The sequence below is a fragment of the Protopterus annectens genome, chromosome 3.part0 (assembly GCF_019279795.1).
Source record: "Protopterus annectens isolate FY-2018-M chromosome 3.part0, PAN1.0, whole genome shotgun sequence".
Taxonomy (NCBI): domain Eukaryota; kingdom Metazoa; phylum Chordata; order Ceratodontiformes; family Protopteridae; genus Protopterus; species Protopterus annectens.
In genome coordinates, this window is record NC_056731.1 from 281956281 (window position 1) to 281974848 (window position 18568).

Here is an 18568-nt window from a genome sequence, read left to right on the forward strand (position 1 = left end):
ATGTTTGTGTACAGTCTCACGCAATCCTAAAGAACATTATTTTCATAGCAACAGGGATCTAAATGGCCCTATACTCGCTTAGACAGCACTCAGTACCACATGGCCTCCACTGCACTTTTGCATTACCCTCACTCTGGTAGCATGCACATGTCCTAAATAATTTCTTCATAGGATCATAGGAAGTTACTAGGCTAATGCTCATACAGCCTTAACAAGCCTAGACAACTTCTACCCTTATTTCCACGATCAGCACCTAAAAGCTGACTTTAGCACTGGTGTATGCTAAATAAATTTATGAATAGAAACAGTTGCTCAAAAATCCTGCATACTACAGGTGTCTGACCCCTTCGCCGAATAAATGGCCACTGTGAGTATGTTCCAAAAAAACAAGGTACGTTTGGCTGCCTCTGCCGCTAAGATGCTTCTACCCCTTATCTAACTACAGATATCATCAGCCGTAGAGAGCCTACTCTTTATTTATTTTCATATATATATATATATATATATATATATATGTTTTTAACTTCTTAAATGTGCATTATACATGTCTGGCTTGTCTGATAACTTAAGCTATATGATTCCTTATGGTGAAACTGTTACAGTTTAGTTTTACTTAGATTACTATTCCAATTTAGGGTGAGAAACCATTATATTCACACCCCACTCTCATGACTTTAAAAAAAAAAAAAAAAAAAGAAATTGCATTAGGTGATTGTAACCCCTTTTTCCTAACCAGACTACGAAAAGAAAGACAGATGCGATGAAGCATAAACGCGAAATATTAAACATTTCCCTCCTGGTTGTGTTAATACAAAAAGTACTGGATTTTGTACTGCATACATGTTGTAGAGCTCTGATGTATTATGTAGAAAAAACAAACGCCATTCAATAGTCCAACCAGTTTTTTTTTTCCCATGAACGTTACCAAATAGTCTTCAAGTGAATCTTAACTTGACAGTTAGAACCTACTTTTCTAGATCAGCAGCTACCACTGCAGCTTTTTTCAAAAATGAGTCCAATCAGTGTATTTATGGCAGTGCCACATGTTCCCCATCTCGACCTGTGCATTAGAAATTTGATATCCAGTTTAGAGTGTTCAGTACTTCTACAGGGAATGTGTTAATTCAGTCATCCATTTCTGAAACATGTAGTGTACACTGGTTCTACTCCAAAACAAGCAGGCATTTCCTATAACAGTGATCTTACGAGTACATCATGTAACTATACAAGGTACATACCATAACCATTGCTGATGTCAAGTTAAGGATAAATCAATACATCTGGGTTTACTCAACTGTGAAACTGCATTGTTTATGTAGATGCCCTATTCTGTTACGAAGTTCATTTCTTACTTTGTGTCAGGATATACAGTTAAGTTTGGTGGCATGAAGCATTCATATAAAAAGCACTGCAGTGTAGCAACGTCAGTTCTTCTTGCTGTCTTCAAAACTGTTAGTTACTCTGATACTTATCTTTTACAAGGCTTTTTGTGGTGCAAGGCTTGCTGAATTAGAGGTGAAGCAGGGAACTAGCAATTGTATTTCATGCACAGCCCTCCAACTATTTCTCTATCTTTTATTTGCTTTAGCAAGCTCTTCTCATTGCAACTCAGGCAACATTACATTACTCACTCTACGTTTACCTTAGTTTGCACAATTGTCTAGTAGTTTATTCATATTTTCCCTGATATTCACTCCATAATTTTGTTTATCAGAATTTCAGTCATTGTATATTATTTGTAAATATCTATTGTACTTTTATTTATATTTTTTGTGTATATTGCATTTGTAGTTTATTCATATTTGTACTCGTTTTTATATAAACTTTGTGGAGTTTTTCTCCCTGGGCCTCTGCTGAAAAAGAGCCTTGTACCCAGTGAACTTTCACAATAAACAAAAGCAAGCAAGCAAAAAATAAATAAGGTCATCAAAAGGTAATGTTTTCTTCAGAGTTGCTAGGGAAAAGAACTGGAAAATGAAAGCCAAGAAAAATAAAACTGCCATGTGCCTCTCAACCTGGAAACATCAAAAATCTGGACAAGGCCCATGAAAAATAGGTACAAATCTGTACGCTGATTAACATAAAATTTGCATACATAATTCCATAACCCCACCCACTCCATTAGAATTATGGGATACCAACTTTCAAACACAAACTGAAGAACAGAACCAAAATATGGCATCAGAGACCCCCAGCAGCCATTCCAATGTCCCATTACCTGGCTAATTCACCCCAATTACCATAAACACTAATGTGAGCATACTACTTCACTTCTACAATGATTATTTGGATTTTATTTTTACATTTTATAGCAAAATGCACAAACACTAATAGTCTAGATAGCTGCTAAACAAAGCAATACTGTCTCACAATGAAAATAGACTTGGCATTAAAACTTTCTCATTCATTGAAACAGCAATGAAACCCACACCAAATCCAAAGAAAATGCATCTGGCCAGTGATGGATAAAGATTACCTTTGTGCCGTTTTCAAATCATAGGCCCCTTGCACACAAAACAAGAAATATACATGCATTCTTTGATATACCTTCCTGACTTTATTAAATCATATTCCTTGTATAATACAGCACACTTGTTAGACTTAAGTTAGAGTGCATTTTACATTTATTGTTTGAACATTTTTCCAGTAGGCAATGAAACAAAATGCATGAACCAATAATGACAAAACTGCCCTAGTCATAACATTTCCATGATAAAAGTGTACTTACACACACACACACACACACACACACACACACACATTATGTAAATATATATATATATATATATATATATTTTTTTACATACTTGCATAGAATGACAGTAGTGTACGCCATAGGCATATTGCACAGCTTCTCACACTTATTTTCAATTTCAGTTTTTTTTTCTGGGGGGGGGGGGGGCAAAAGGCCAAAAACCAGGGACACATTTTAAACATTGCTTGTACAAATTTGGAAAGTTGTTAAAATAAACTATTGTTACCGCCATGCATTTCACTGCCAAGATGTAAACCCAGCCCCCTGTGCACTATAGTCAGAGCAACACACCACTAAGCCAAATCAGCAGTTTCTTTAAAAACAGGAAGACTGAAACTTAAATGGCTATCATTTAGTGAATTCAGTTCTCACTTCTCACCATAGCTCTCAACCTCTTAGCACAAAAAGCCTGGAAAGCCAATAATGGGAGAATACAGCCCCAAAATTGGGACAAATTTCAAATACTGACCTTATAAACTTAGAAAATTGCTAGAATAAAAGGTTTTGTGTTACAATTTATTTTCTGCAGAATATGAAGTCTGAAATTCAAATGCCTGTCAGTATTTAGTGAATTTAATCCTTCAGTGATTTTTGTTAATGAGGAACAGAACAAAAATATCACACACTCACTGGTTCTGGTCTACAAATTAATTCAAGGATACCATGGTGCCATTTTAAATTCATGATCAGCAGAACAATTATAGAATATACAGTAGAAAAGAATTTATTTGTAATGTTGAGTAATGCCTAGAAGTGAACCAAAGCTGAAGTGAGGCCTGCCAGTAAAGCAGTGAGAAAGATGGATTAAGGGCCCATGGAAAGTTTTCATTTCCAATGGTGTATCCTTAGGTGGGTGTCAATGGTCATGCTCAGCCCAAGTGATACTTAGTGTAAAAATTGCTTCTAGTATTGAAAAGTGAATCCTGATCACTCATTTTGTACTGCCTCACCCGCAAATCTGAAAATCTACCAGCTTGAAACAGCTATTTTTTGCAAGGAGAAAAGCCATCCTACACTTTCTGCCACTCCACCAAAATTATACATACCTTTATTATTGCTACATAAGAAATTAATATATATCAAATGTAAAGGGGATGGAGACTTTCAGTAAGAAGGCACAATATATAAGCACATTTCAAATAACTCTAAGGGAAGAATGATATTTACCCAGTATGTTATTTCATCATGATTTCAATACATTTATAATATTTCTGTTTTTTTTTTTCAAATATTTAGCAACAATATTAATTGCACTAAATTATCAAACTTTTTTATTCATTTTACTAACTTGGTAAAACCACTGGACACAAGTGTTTGTTTTCATAGCTGACACAGGAGCATTGTAGATAGAGAAATGTGGTAAGAATCAAACCCTGCACCTTGGACTATGGAAAGCATTTCATTAATGTCTCAGAGCCTTAATACAAAAATCTGTTCTGTCATCTTCAGTGGGAAATTCTGGTATATCTATGAATAATGGTAATAAATGGTTAAAGAAATTATGATTTACAGCCTTTAATTTCTCTTCAAAAAGGAGTCAGTGCCTTTAGAGAATTTTAGGGACACGACAAAATAAAACCACATTACGTCCTGAAACTTTAGCTTGCTTGAAGTTATCCTAGTAAGAATATTTTTCAAACTGATACTGAACTACACAACTTTAAAGATTTAAGAGCAACATTTTTTTAAAGAATAAAAAAAAACAGAAAACATTAGCAACCGGTAAAGCAGTTTGAACTCTAATAGAGTGCATGTCAGACTTTAAATAGCTTGGGGTTGGTGTAACAAAGATAAACGGTCTTGATTCTCGAATAATCCTTTTAGTGTTGTGTCACTGAAAAGTCTGAATCTGTCAATAAATCAGAAGAAAAGATGCCTGCCTGCTGTATCATAAGAGAACAAATGTCTGAGCTGACGGGAAGAACTTGCTACACTGTTTAGGTGAAGTTCGTGACTCTCAGTGCATGCTTTGTCAGAAAGCCAGTTGATATTTATAACTGGTAACAAGCAATACTTCATGAACTCAAAAATATGGCACTGGAGGAGCAGCAACCAAGTACAGACAAACTGTTTGGTAAAGTACATAAAGCGCTTTTCGTTTAATACATGTAAATTTCCTCAGAAGCTGAGGAAGTTTACATTTATTAAAGAAAAAGCGCTTAATGCACTTTACCGAACAGTTTCTCTTTACTTGATTGCTGCTCCAGTGATGTATTTTTGCATTCAAATGTTTTTGTGAAGCGATACTCCATGCAAATTAATACCACAAAAAGCTCTAAAGGTTCACACCATTACTGTGTCAGGAATACATTTATGATGTCTGCAATACTGAGCCCATATATTTTTGAAACATTGCAATTAAAATAAAGGATTTACATCCTGATACAGCATAAGTAACATTTCAAGGTGCAATGCTTGCTTATAAACAACTTATCTTATCTCTCTGCCTTCATCGTTTGCCCTAAATGAACATCAACTAACTTTATAGATATATTTGACCAAGGAAAGCACCTTTAAAAGTGAAGTCTGATCTCCGTGCAGAAAATAAACTCCATACTCCATTCTCACAGCAGTAACCTAACTCCATTCTTGTAGCAGTAGTTTACTTTCCATTCTCGTGTTGCGGCAGTTGTTTCCTTGCACAGAGATACGTTTCCCATGCAGATAGATCCATTTAAATAGATCCAGTCAAAGAGCCAGAAATGTGTGGACGTGAGCCCTTGAGCTCAATTCCGACAGGCTGACAGAGCTGACGTCATCGTGCATGTGATGACGTCAGCTCAAAAGTGCGGGGAAAAAAAATTTAAAAGAAAGTTGGAAAAAAATCGGAAATTAAGGGGTGCCACTCAGGAATCGTGGCACCCCATCATTTGGACCCCAAAACTCGGTAAAAAACGAGTAATTCGGTATGGTTGGGAGGTTTGCCATGTGAATATTTTCCAGTTTGTTTGGTTTGTAATTTGTATACCTAGAATTTTTTTATAAGGTATCATAGTTTTCTCCAATATTTAAAGTTTTTCTCCAAAAGTTTCAGGACATTTGCCGTTTTCCTTTTTTCCTGCAAATGACTCAACTGCCAAAATCTGGAATGCCCTCTGAAAAGAAGGATAAGTGATAAATTACGTGCCCCTTAATCCTGACACATGGTTGCCCAAATGGATTTTAAGAAGGGCAAGGGTACAGAAATCTTCAGCCTAAATGTAAGGGACATTGTTATATCCATAAAAGTAGTCTCTCTCCTCCCTTTCTTTTCCTAGTCAGACATGATTTGTCTTTAAGCTTAAGGGGTCCTTGCCTATTAAAGAAAATGTTTACAGCCCACAGAGGTATTTTATTTCATTCTGTTAAGTTACAAAAAAAGATCTTAGCTGTCTCATCAGATGGACTGCACATTCTGCTTTGTGTGTGCAACATTCCATTGTTTAACATTCATTTTAAGTTGATGAATGCACACTTTACATCCTTATTAATTAAATCCTGGTTATTCAACTGAGGGAAGCTGAGTGCCTAGAATAGATTTACATTAAGTGTTATACCTGTGTATAAGGACTAATTATACAATGTCTTCAATAAATTACAAAAAAGGAAATCTAATTGATTCCTGAATATTGTGAGAAAAGTTCTGCTATCCATCTCATTAGAAAGTTTATTAATCACTTTGCAATAAATGGGACAATAAAATTTTACTCTTAAAAACACAGTGTATTACAACCATATATCATGGCTTGTGGGCACAGGAAGTGGGTTATGGCAAGACTTGCTTCTTGCTTGACCAGATTGCAAAGAATTTGCCCTTGTATTCAAAACATGACAGTCTTAAAAAAAATCTCACTATAGCCCACCCAGTGCAATCTGTTATTATAATGCCATGAGTAAATTAAAAAATAAGGAAATCTGATTGACCACTGAATATTTTAACTAGGGGCAAATCCTGCTGTTACTCTAGTGTACAATGTTTATTTAAATTTTAATAAGTTGACATAATTGCACTGTATACCACATCTAAAACAATAAATAGCTCTAATGCATGGCTGTGGTGTTTGTGTTTTGTTTCTATTTACTCATATGTGGCTAAAGCATGTGGTCATCACCAAGCCTTACATGATATGATTAAATCCTGCTGTAACTAACTCCCCTACTATGAATTTGTGCGCATATAAGTGACATTTCAGGTATCTGATAGTGTCAGTTCTCATTCATTCATCAGCAGTTGGCTTCAGATCTGATCCTCAGATTCGACTCGGTCATTACTTTAGCTCATGGCCACTAGGAAATTATTGAGCTCATCCCTGACCCATAATGCACCATCCCCTAGCATACCCCAGATCTTGTTTGCCACTTTCACATTTGGAAGTGGTTGCTTTGAAAAGCTCTCAATCTTGTGGGTTTGTGGAGAATATACTTCAATCCTTTTTTAGTGTTTTTTTCCATAGTTGATATCTTTAATGTCTACCTTGGTTACATTTGTACCTCCCTATCCTACACTTTTTTGTGTACTCTTACTTACCATAGTTGGTAAGTTTCTTTTCCATCCCTCTTTACACTGTTAGTGTATTCCTTAATACTATTGTTGGTATTATCTTTTCTTAGCGATTTAAAAAAAAAAAAAGGTTTTCATTATATTCTTCTGTATTGACAATGTCTGAAAAAGGTCCACCTGGTTTTAAAAAGTGCCAGAAAGGCAGGCATAAGTTACTGCTTTCTAATGCATACGCTTTATGTGTGTATTGTTTGGGCCCCTGAACATTTGCAGAGTGACTGCTCCATATGTAAGTCTTTCAATCCGCTAGTGACTATGGATAGAAAAACAAGCTTATTTTGAAGGGACTACTGCCTTCTTTTTTTTCAGAGACTGTTTGTGGGGCTCAATCCAACAAACCAAACTTAAGGAGCCTCCTGTCAAGCCTTCGGGTCTTTCCGGATCCTCAACACCCTCACCAGATCCTACCACAGAACCACCAAGGAAAAGACACAAAAAGTCAGATCCAAAGACTGCTCCTACCCAGCTGGTGCTGGAGTCAAAATCGGCTTCTTCAGATCCTAGTCTCTTGGATCTGAAGCCTTTACTAAAGGCATGATTTTCTCCTTCCATTGACCCCGGTACCCTCTTAAGTACCTTCCCCATTCCTAGAATCCTGCCGGCACTCCAGATCTCCATCAAGGGCATCTTCTTCTTCTTCCAGAAGTCTGACCAAGGATGATGTGGACAGAATGATGAGTAAGTTTCTCTCGATGCAGATACAGATGGGAATTCTCCCGGCTACTACCCCTTCAGGACAGAAAGCCTTGGTTTACTCTACACCACCGATCTTGGCTTTCTTTCCAATCTGACCTAACATTTCAGAGCCCTTGGATCCAAGTCTCGAAGGGGCCTTCTGGATCAGCTCCAAAGATCATAGTATCTTTGGCTCCAAGACTTTGAATACACCATCTCCCACAATTTTGGATCTGGATGACTTTTGGAGATGAGGCGTTACAGTTGACTCTGAAGCTGTCAGAGCAGTCTCTGCCCCTTGGAGCCTCGGCATTGGATAGCTCAGCTCTGACCTCTGCTTTGAGCGGATTGCCTTTGGTGCAGGGAGAGCCAATGGAGAGGAAGAGTAGCTTATTGGTTCCATCGGCTTCTTTCTCCCAGAGCCTTCCACGTTTGAGGTGGTGGAGATAATGTTCTCTACTTCTGCAGGACAGATGGATCCCCCCTGGGATCTTATCTCTGGATCACATATGTCTCAGTGCCTTCAGCCCCATCATTGTACACCACAAGGAGAGCCAGCCCAAAGTCTCCAGGTTACCCAGCAGGCTATTATTATTTCTTCCAGTACTTTTCTAGAGCATCCCACTGAAGGCGTCCTTAGGAAGAGGAAGTGCACCCCCTAAGGAGTCTGTCACTGAAGATACCAATTTCAATGAAGGGGAGGTTCCCCAAGATCACCACACAAAGACTTCTAATTTGGAGTTATAATTGAGATCCTTAAGCAGAAGGGTGGTTGGCCTATTGCTAACCCTTCCCAGGAGGAATTGGTATTCCTGGAAGCCTTTGAGTCTGACCCATCTACCTCCTGGATGATGCCGCCTGCTGATGAGCTTAGTGACTTGATCTCTAGGCGGGCATGGAAGGAACCAGACATGGTTTACCCAATCCCCAAAAGACCAGATTGGATTCTGGCATCACTTGCAGGACGTGAGTTTTGGAACATGGGAGTACCTGTAGATGCTATGGTCCTGGCTGCAGCCACCAAGAAAGAACTTACGGATCAAAGTTTTACTGTCCATCCCCCTAACAGGGAGTCAAGGGTTTTAGACAAATTTGGGAAGCATGTATGCTTCAGCGACCTTTGCCTCAGATTTCTGAACTACCTGGCACACTTTACAAGACTGAAAAAAAAAAAATAAAAACTAAAAAAGTTCTGCCTCTTAGATAAATCCGATTGTACTAAGTTTAAAATAAATGTAAAAGAAAAAGTAAAATCAGCACCATGGCACAAAATAAAATAAGCACTTTACAAGATTGCAAAGAGATCTGATAAAGGAACTTACAAAATCCCTTTCTGGGACCAGTACTGCTGAGACTCAGTGTTCTGTAGTCTCGCAGTTGGCTAATATTCAATCAATTTCTAACTCATCCATAAGGCTTGTCTTGCATTCGGATTAAGGTACCTCAAAGACAGTGAGTTCAGGCATTTCCAGTAGGAGACATGACATGCCTTGATGCACTTGTGTGACTTTACGGAGCCCTTCAAGTCTTCATTCATCAATGCTTCCTTTGATGGAAACTCTGTGTTCATCCCAAAGGTAAAGGATACACTCTCCAGGTATGAATAAGATGGAAAGACCTTCTCTGCTGTGGGAGTATGTTTTTCGACCCCTCAAAGGACCTTTTCAAGGAATCAGCAAGGAGGCTGAAAAATGTGGTTCAAGAAGTCACAGGGTCCTCTCCAAGATCCATGTGGAGGCAGTTCCCCCAGAGGCAGACAGGGGAACTCAAATGGGAGATGCCACTCATGTGGAAGAGGAGGCCCACAAATCCTGGGGTCTAAACATTCCTTGTCTGATGGACCCTACCAGCCCTTCTGAAAGGAGGCCAGATTGCCCCCCTCTAGAAGCAATCAGTGGCCATTTATTCCTGCACCAGAGAACCTGGCTAGACCTTAGAAAAGATATGTGGGTATAGAGGATTATTTCCAGAGGTTATATACTTCCATTTTCCCTACCAGCCCCCACCTATCTGCACCAGAGAGCCTGGCTAGACTTACAAAAGATATGTGGGTAAAGAGGATTATTTCCAGAGGTTATATAATTTTGTTTTTCCTACCAACACCTACTTGTTTGCAAATTTCCCAATGTTGCACCCAGTCAGAGGAAAGCAGCAGCACTAGAAATTCACAATCCAAGAAGCCCCACCAGACCAGATAGAATCAAGAACTTACTCAAGATCCTTTTTACTGACAAAGAAAACAGGGGACAGGAGACCAGTTTTGGATCTCAGCAGTCTGAACAAATCAGTTCAGCACACCAAGTTTCAGGTAGTCACGGATCAGTCCATTCTGCCCTTTTTGTGCAAGGATGATTGAATGTGCTCGATAGACCTTCAGGATGCATACTATCACATAAAAATGAACAGGCAATCCAGAAAGTATGTACCCTTCAGGCTGGGAGCCAGTCATTACCAGTTCAGAGCACTGACCTTTGGCCTCACCACAGCCCCCAGGGCATTCTCCAAATGCATGACAACAGTAGCAGCTCACTTGAGACTGCAGGGATTCCGGATGTTTCTGTACATGGATGACTGGCTCTTTACCACCTCAGCCAGGTGTCTACTGATAAGAGCATGAGACCAAGTACTCCAGACTTGCTCCCATCTGGAGATCATCAGAAATTACAGCAAATATCAGTTAGAACCTTTTCAGACATTGGAGTTCATAGGAGCCATTTTCAGCACAGTATCAATGACAGCTTCACTTCTTCTCTCAAGAGTGCAGACTGTCAGATTCCAGGTCAGAAAGATAATTCACAATTTCACAATCTCAGCCCGATCCTACAAGCCTTGGGATCAGTGTTGGTGGCTATAGTTCTAGTTCTTGTAGCAAGATTTTACATAAGAATTGTTCAATGGATGTTAGTGATGCAATGGTTTATTTTTACCAGCACATGTACACCTAGGTAAGAATTACCGAAGCTTGTAAATATTCTATTGGATCAGATACTGTAAGGCTGTTGCTTCATTCTCCCTCAGCCCAAAGCCATAGTCACCAGAGACACTTCCCAGATTGGGGGGGGGGGGCACTTCCTGGGGAAAACAGTCCAAGGCGTGTGGTCCCCCGAGGAGTCCAACAAGCATATCAATGTCCTGGAAATGAGAGCAGTGCTCTTAGCATTCCAGGCCTTTCAAGACTCTCTCTTTTTCGGGACAATTGAGACTTGGACAGACAATATGTCAGTGGTCTGGTACATCAACAAACAAGGAGGGACCAGGTTTTACCCCTTGTGTTGAAGTTCTAAGAGTGTGTTAATGGGTAATCTCAACCAACCGATTTCTGATAGCAATGCACATTTGGGGGGAAATCCAAAGTGATATCAGACAAATTGAGCAGCTCCGTTCTTCTACCTGAAAAGTGGTCTCTCAACATGGAAATAACAGAATTGATTTTTCATTGATGGGGCCAGCGTTGCTGAAACCTATTTGCATTTCCCCTATACAACAAGTGCAGTAGCTTTTTTGCCCTAATCCCACCACTGGGGGGATCACAGAGAGACTGCATGATTGACCCCCGGTCTCCTCTCTGCATATCTCCCAACTCCCTTGATCCCCAAATTTCTGTAGAAAGCTTTGCAGTTGAAGAGCAAAGTCATCCTCATTGTACCTTACTGACCTTGACAGATTTGGTTCTCTCTCTCTTGGCCTCATCTAGTCTACCCACCCTGGATCCTGGATCTGATTCCAAACCTCCTGTCTCACTTGACAGATATGATTCACCCAGATATCTCAAACATAAAGCTGATAGTCTGGTTGTTCCACTTTCGTTAATAGCCAGAAAAGAAATGCCCTCTTCCCCTGTCCGTCATATACGTTTGTCTTTTCACAAAGCCTCCACAAGAAAACTTTACAGATGTAAATGGAAAAGATTTGTTTTTGGGCACATCAGAAGCAAATTAACCCATTTTTAGTTCCTGCACATAGTGTTCTTGAATTTCTGACTACAATTTTCAATGAAGGAGCTAGCTTCTCAACTATTAGAGTCCAACTAGTGGCAGTCTCTAATTTTAACATTGGAAATGAAAACTCCACTCTGGCTTCATCAAACTTTCTAAGGCCATTTTGAAAGGTACTCTTCTGTTAAAGCCTCCTTATAAGGACCCAACTCCTCCACAGGACTTAAATTTGGTACTACAGACCTTAATTCATTCCCTTTTTGAACAAGCAGCAAAATGTGATCTAAAGTTTCTGATCTGGAAGATTATATTTTTAGTAGCCATCACCTGTACTAGAAGGAATCAGAACTCCAAGCATTATCTTCTCATCCTCCCTACTTGACTTTTCATCTGGATAGGGTGGCATTACTAATCAATCTTTTTTTCTTTCCTAAGGTGGTGTCAGAATACAGCACCAACAAATCTATTAATCTGCCAGTTTTCTTTTCAAATTTTACAAATATATGTTACACCTGATAGACTTTAACAGGCAATTATGTTTCTACTTGTATAGATCAAAGGACATTAGAAAAACAGATCAGTTATTTGTCTCCTTTGTGGATTCTAAATTGAGTAAGCCAGTTACAAAGGTAACTATGGCATAATGGCTCACAAATTGTATATCATTTGTCTGCAACAAGCAGAGTCTGCTCTTAACAAAATCTTTAAGAGTAGGCTCAACCAGGTCCATGGCAACATCTACATTATTGTTATCTAGGACATTATGGATGACATTTATTGCAGATGCTAGTTGGGCTAATCCTCAGACTTTTATTACTTATTACAAATTGGATCTGGTCTCGAGGGGGAAAAGCAGCCTTTGTGGCTCAACTGTGCTCAGGAATAATCTTTCCTTAGAGCCCACTCGGGGTTTTAGGTAGCTGGGGACTCTGCCCCAGCTGTTGAGGAATGAATGAAAACTGACAACATCAGATAAATAAGTTATGTACTCACCACCATAACGTCCCATCTGTGTTGTCCATTTTCATTCTTCATCAACAACTCCCTACCTTTTTCATCCAATGACATCTGGAAGAGCGAGAGCTTATAAGGACATCACTGTCCCTTATGTTGAACTCCAGATCTGATTTCTTCTACCAGGATAATAATTATAATGCTTCTTGGCTTGGAGTAGTCAAATCAGCAAACAAGATCTGAGGTATGTTTGGTGATGATACATTCTGGGTAAGGGAGGAGCTCAAGAGTTTCCTAGCAGCCACAAGCTAAAGTAACAGCAGAGTCGGATCCATGAGTTGGATCCAAACTCAACTGTTGAGGAAGAATGAAAATGGACGACATAGACGGAACATTGTGGTGAGTACATAACTTCTTTTTTTTAGTCTGAGTTTCACATATAGTTAGAAAGTTTAGTTAATGAGCACAAAAGGATGTATAAAATGATTTGTAACATATGTTTCATTGTTTATTTTAGGCAATATACTGATCTGAAAAGACTTCTGTCACTCTTGAATGTCCCAGCAAACAAACAACAGGTACCCAGACATATATTTACTTTATCTTGAATATATTTTTCTATTAGTTTTGTAGTATTGCCCTAGGTGTCTGAAATAAATTAATTATCTTTCTTACCAAATGGTACCATTATAAGATATGGGTAAATTATCCATCCTACTGTATGGTTGTGCGATGTTTCAGACATGGGCTTTAATTTCTCGTGCATTTATTTATGCTTTGTTTACTAAAATATTGGAAGCCTTGGAAAAAAAGATGAGTACTGTCACTCCCTATTATGATGTCCTGTATTTGCCAGTATTTTTGATTTCTTTTTTTACATAATTCCTGCTGACCTTAATCCAGAAGGCATTCATCCATTGTCCACTGCCATATTTGTTTTCTATAGAGGAGAAGACAGACCTGTGAGTCTGTGTGTCTATCAGGCAGCAGGTTCATGCGTTTTTGTTATACCCTACCTGTTGTTTCCAGTCCTGTAGAGCGCAAGCATCTACACATTTGTGCTCAGTTGTGAACATCTCTGTGTACTTAGCAACCTATTATTGTGCGGCTCCATCGGTCTTCACCATGAGCTACCAGGCAGTACTGTCTTTGGAGAAAAGGGATAGCTACTGGCTGCTCAACCCCCCCCTTTTTTTGACCAGCCCTCTATTCCCAACTTGCAAGTGACCCCATTTCACTGACATTGCAGACTAGTTCTTGTTTACATCAAATTGAAATCCTTTATATAAAAATATAAGTATTTCTGTCTATCTTGGCTCTCTGCTCTCAGTTGTAGTAGTAAGCATAGCTACAAAAGAATGTGAGTTGAGTGACCCACTTGCAGTGGCACATTTACAGATTTATTTTTGGAAGATTTTATGGTAATTACATTTTTATACCATACTAAAAAGATACACTTTGACAATTATCTCTTTGTCTAATTTGGCAAATACTTCAGCTGATAGATTATTATGCATTCATGTTTAACTCTGTGTGCTTTTCATATGTTGCCTATATTCCATTTCACAGTCAAATAATCTTTAATTGTTTTAAGATTAGCATTATGCTGTTTTTATAATTACAACAATCTACGAAAATGTGAAATATATCAGTAAAATCTCTGCATTTGTTTACAAATGTTCCTTTGCTGCAGCATTTCTTCTTACAGGTCTGCATTTCTGCTTTTTGGGGACAATTCTGACTGAACAATTGGCCTTATAGTTATATGGTAGTCATGACTAACTATCAACCTTATAGTGTGTCTTAGGTGAGATAAAGAAAACAGCCTTTCTTTTTATGGGACTGTTTTTAATTACATAAAGTAATTTTCAGGATTTAAGTAGGTCATGACCTTTAGTAATTCCATTTCCCTTTTTTGCCATAAAGACTGCTTCCAGAGTGGGCTACATGACAAAGTGCTACTCCTTTTTGATAAACGCTGAATCGTTTGATCACAAAACCGAGTTCAGAGTGATACATAAAAATTTGAAATTTAATTCAGCACTTTAAAAGCTTCACCCCCTGCACCCCCTACTACTATTTATGCATGCTAACTCCAAGATTGTTGTACCTTATGGTAAGGGAAACTTTTTGAAGTATTGCAGGTTCAGTCTTCGTATAAGACTAGACAAATTGTAGTACCAAATGAATTGCAGTCCTTTTTGGCTTCCCCAACCCCCCCCCCCCCAAACAATCATTTTCCCAGTGATTGGCATTGGCATTAGCATCTGTTAAGTTTCAGAATTTTTTTACATTTCTTTTTCTGGATGACTGTTTACTCTTGGCCCAGTCAAAGGATCAGTGGTGAGAACATTTACTGTTTAAATCCCTTTTAGATTCCATTGGAATTTGTGAAAAGGAGCAGAGTGAGATCTTTTATCTCACACACGAAACAATACATGAGATAATGACCCTGTTTCATTCTTTTGCAGCTCTGATTTCTCTGGTGACCAAGGCTTTTCTCAGTATTTAGAGACTCATGTTAGGCATTATTATGATATAGAATGCTGGTTTACACACAAGTGAGTTTCACTATTTCTTTGGTAATCTAAAGATTCAACTAAATGACCCTTGGACACACACAGAGCATTTATCTTTTCACTGGTCAAAGAACTTAGTGGATGTTGACAGAACATGCAGTCATAGTATGACTTTTGCTACCCTCCTGCTTCTCAGTTCTGATAACCAATAGAACAAATACAGTTTTGAGACTCATCTGCAATCTTAAAGATTCTCTGCCTTCTCAGCTGGGTAGTTTTGTCATCACAGAAAAGATATTATCAGTTAAAACTGCAAATAGGTCAATCATGATTTATCTAACATAGACTGTTCTGCTTATGGTCACAGCCAGTACAATGATTATATGGTTCATAATCAAGGTAGAACACATTATTAGTTCTATTGTTTCTGTCTACTCTATCTTTATATATGGGTAAAAGTTCTGCCAAGGTTTTGCTATCAGGCTTTAGACTTTGTAAAACAATGGAATCTTTTTAAGCCAAGAATGACAAAAGTAACAACTCCAGGTCATTTTCTCTGAACATATTTGTAGCTGAAATATTTTTGCCTGTATTTCTGTGCACTGAATAAGAAGACATTTTTATCAAGACCTTTGACTATGTACCATTAAAACAATTGCCTTTTTAACATGATGGAGCATCACTGGTGACACTATTAAGAACACACAGAAAGAAGGACATAAGAACTTCCCCAGACTATATGAATAAAGACATAATGAAGCTTTTGGAATATGTGTCTGAGAGAGGTATGACTCTAACCTTGAGCAGAATTCTACCATTGCCAAGAATGATACCACAATATGAGCAAAAGATTATTGATTTCAACAACTGGTTTATCTTTTGGCGTTATTTTAAGGAGGTTCAATATGTATCATCCTGGGAGGAGATGGTAGCCAGTCCTAGCTGCTTTGTCAGGGATGGTCTGCACCTCTCCTCACAAGACTTTGGAATGAAAACTTGTCCTCCCTCATAGTGCTTTTTTATGCAATGTTAGTCTTCCATAGCTTCCAGCATAACAAAACCGAATCTGGATAACATAAAGGTCTTGCTGCTCATTTCTAAGTGCCTTAACAAAAAAGTCCACTCCCTACAAGTACTTCTTACCGTGGAAATCATGGATATATACATTGTCACATAGACCTAGTTTAGGACCAGTGAGAGCACTCCATCATTAGGCTAATATCATAGATAAACTCTCTTCCAGCTAAATGTAAATCCCTATTAACTGTCAATGCCTGCCACATGTTCAGCCCCACAGCATTAGATGAAGGCACCAAAGATAATGGTGCATCCATATTCTAAAAAAGTTTCACCACCAGATTTCTTAGATAAGTTAATGACCTGAAATTCCTCCACATCCAACCTACTATTAACAAATACCCCTTCTCTTTTCATAGCTAACTATAGGACCTATTTATGTCCCCCTTATCCCAGATCTCCTACGTAACTAGTATGCATTAAGCCAAACACCATTCTTCTAGGAGACTTCATCTACCTCTGTATTAACTGGGAGACTTGATGCATCTTCAAACATCATCAGTACAAGCTCTCTGACCAGTTAGTGCACACTCCAACCAAGGTAGATAAATTCCTGGACTAGCTCCCTACCAATATGGGGTAGCTTCACTTCCCACCAATTGTAACTTCCTCCCTCATTAATCTGGGCCACAAATCAGTCATATTCACTGTAAGACTGAAGCTGGAAGCATCTGCCAGTACTTCAGTATTCATAGATTATGCAACGTTCAGTATACTAAACTGAATGATGAACTGGCTTAATTCAAAAGCACCTTCCATCTTGATAATCTCACTGCTTATGTGGAATACTTTACCACCAGATTCTATGCACATGTAAATAGCTGCATAGATGACTATGTCCTCCTCTGAAGTAAATACTATGACAAATTTAAAAATAAACTCATGTGGTGGAACCCCAACATAAATAGGCTGTATAATAAAAGAAATAGAAAAACTCATTGCATGGAAAAATAAATATCTGATGTTGTCAATTTTCATTCTGTCCTCAACTGATGGGTTTGGATCCGAACCGTTGGATCTGACTCGGCTGTTGCAAAAGCTTGTGGTAACTTAGAACTCTCGAGCTTCTCCCTTACCCAGAATACACCAACTCCAACTACCTTCGATCTTGTTTGCTGCATCCAGCGAAAGATGTGGTTGTTAGTCTCTCGAGCTTTAAAGTTAGATGTTTTTTTCTTCATATTACTGTTGTATTTCTTGTTCTATTGTTTCCGATTGTCTTTTCTTGTATGAGCGTACCCTGTGAAATACTATAGATTAGTATTTTTTCTCCCTTTCCCTCTTCTACGCTCGCCATAGCTCTTAACTACCTTTGTAGGTAGCTTTTCTCTTTCCTTTTCCCTTTTTGCTTAAAATAAAAAAAAAATTATAGTTTCTCTAAGTTTAAAAGTTTATTCTTAAGATTACAGTTTTTGTTTTTGGAGTGTGTTACTGTGATTGTTACTATTCTTGTAGTTTTTAGAGTTGCTTATTAAGATATTAAAAAGTGTGGAAAATGTGGTCAGAAAATACCCTTTTCTGACAATCACACGCTTTGTTGTATACTGTTTTGGAACCCCTTCATCTGCAAGAAAATTGTTCAGTTTGTCATGTGTTCAACCCAAGGGCTCTGGTTGAATGCAAGAACAAATTAATACTGAAGTATCCTTTGGTGGTGCTCCAGTAGCGTTGTCGCCTCACAGTTAGACGTTGCCCGTTCGATTCTCAGTTAGAGCATCTTCTGTGTGGTGACATGTGTGAATGGGCATTCCTTCGTTGAAGGTTGTGCGTTAGGCCCGGCAAGCCAACACGTAAAAAAAATCTACTGCCAATCATTAGCGGACTGGAGTTCTGCTGTGGCGACCCCTAACCGGGAAAAGCCGAAAGACACAAACAATTTCCATCCTCCTTTAATGAGGCTTTATCTGGAGCTTCTAAAGAAAAATCAAGGAAAATATCTCCCACTTCTCCAAGCACTACCACTGCTTCTTCTAGGTCTTTGGAGAAGTCCTTGAAAACGTCTCTTCTGGATCCATCTTTTCCATCAGATTCAAATAAGAAAAGGTCAAAATCTATGGATCTAAGGATCTGACTTATCTTTGGATATGAGACACATAAAGAAACAGTCCTTGGA

At 38.5% G+C, this 18568-nt stretch overlaps 1 protein-coding gene across 1 annotated transcript in view; it reads left to right on the plus strand.

Moving 5' to 3' along the window:
- The window catches only part of NEK10 (NIMA related kinase 10), a 3576599-nt gene that overhangs the window by 440894 nt on the left and 3117137 nt on the right, over positions 1–18568 (plus strand). The window contains exon 4 of the mRNA XM_044064761.1: positions 13377–13437. Coding sequence (XP_043920696.1) covers positions 13377–13437 — 61 coding nt within the window. The remainder of the gene's footprint in view (positions 1–13376; positions 13438–18568) is intronic.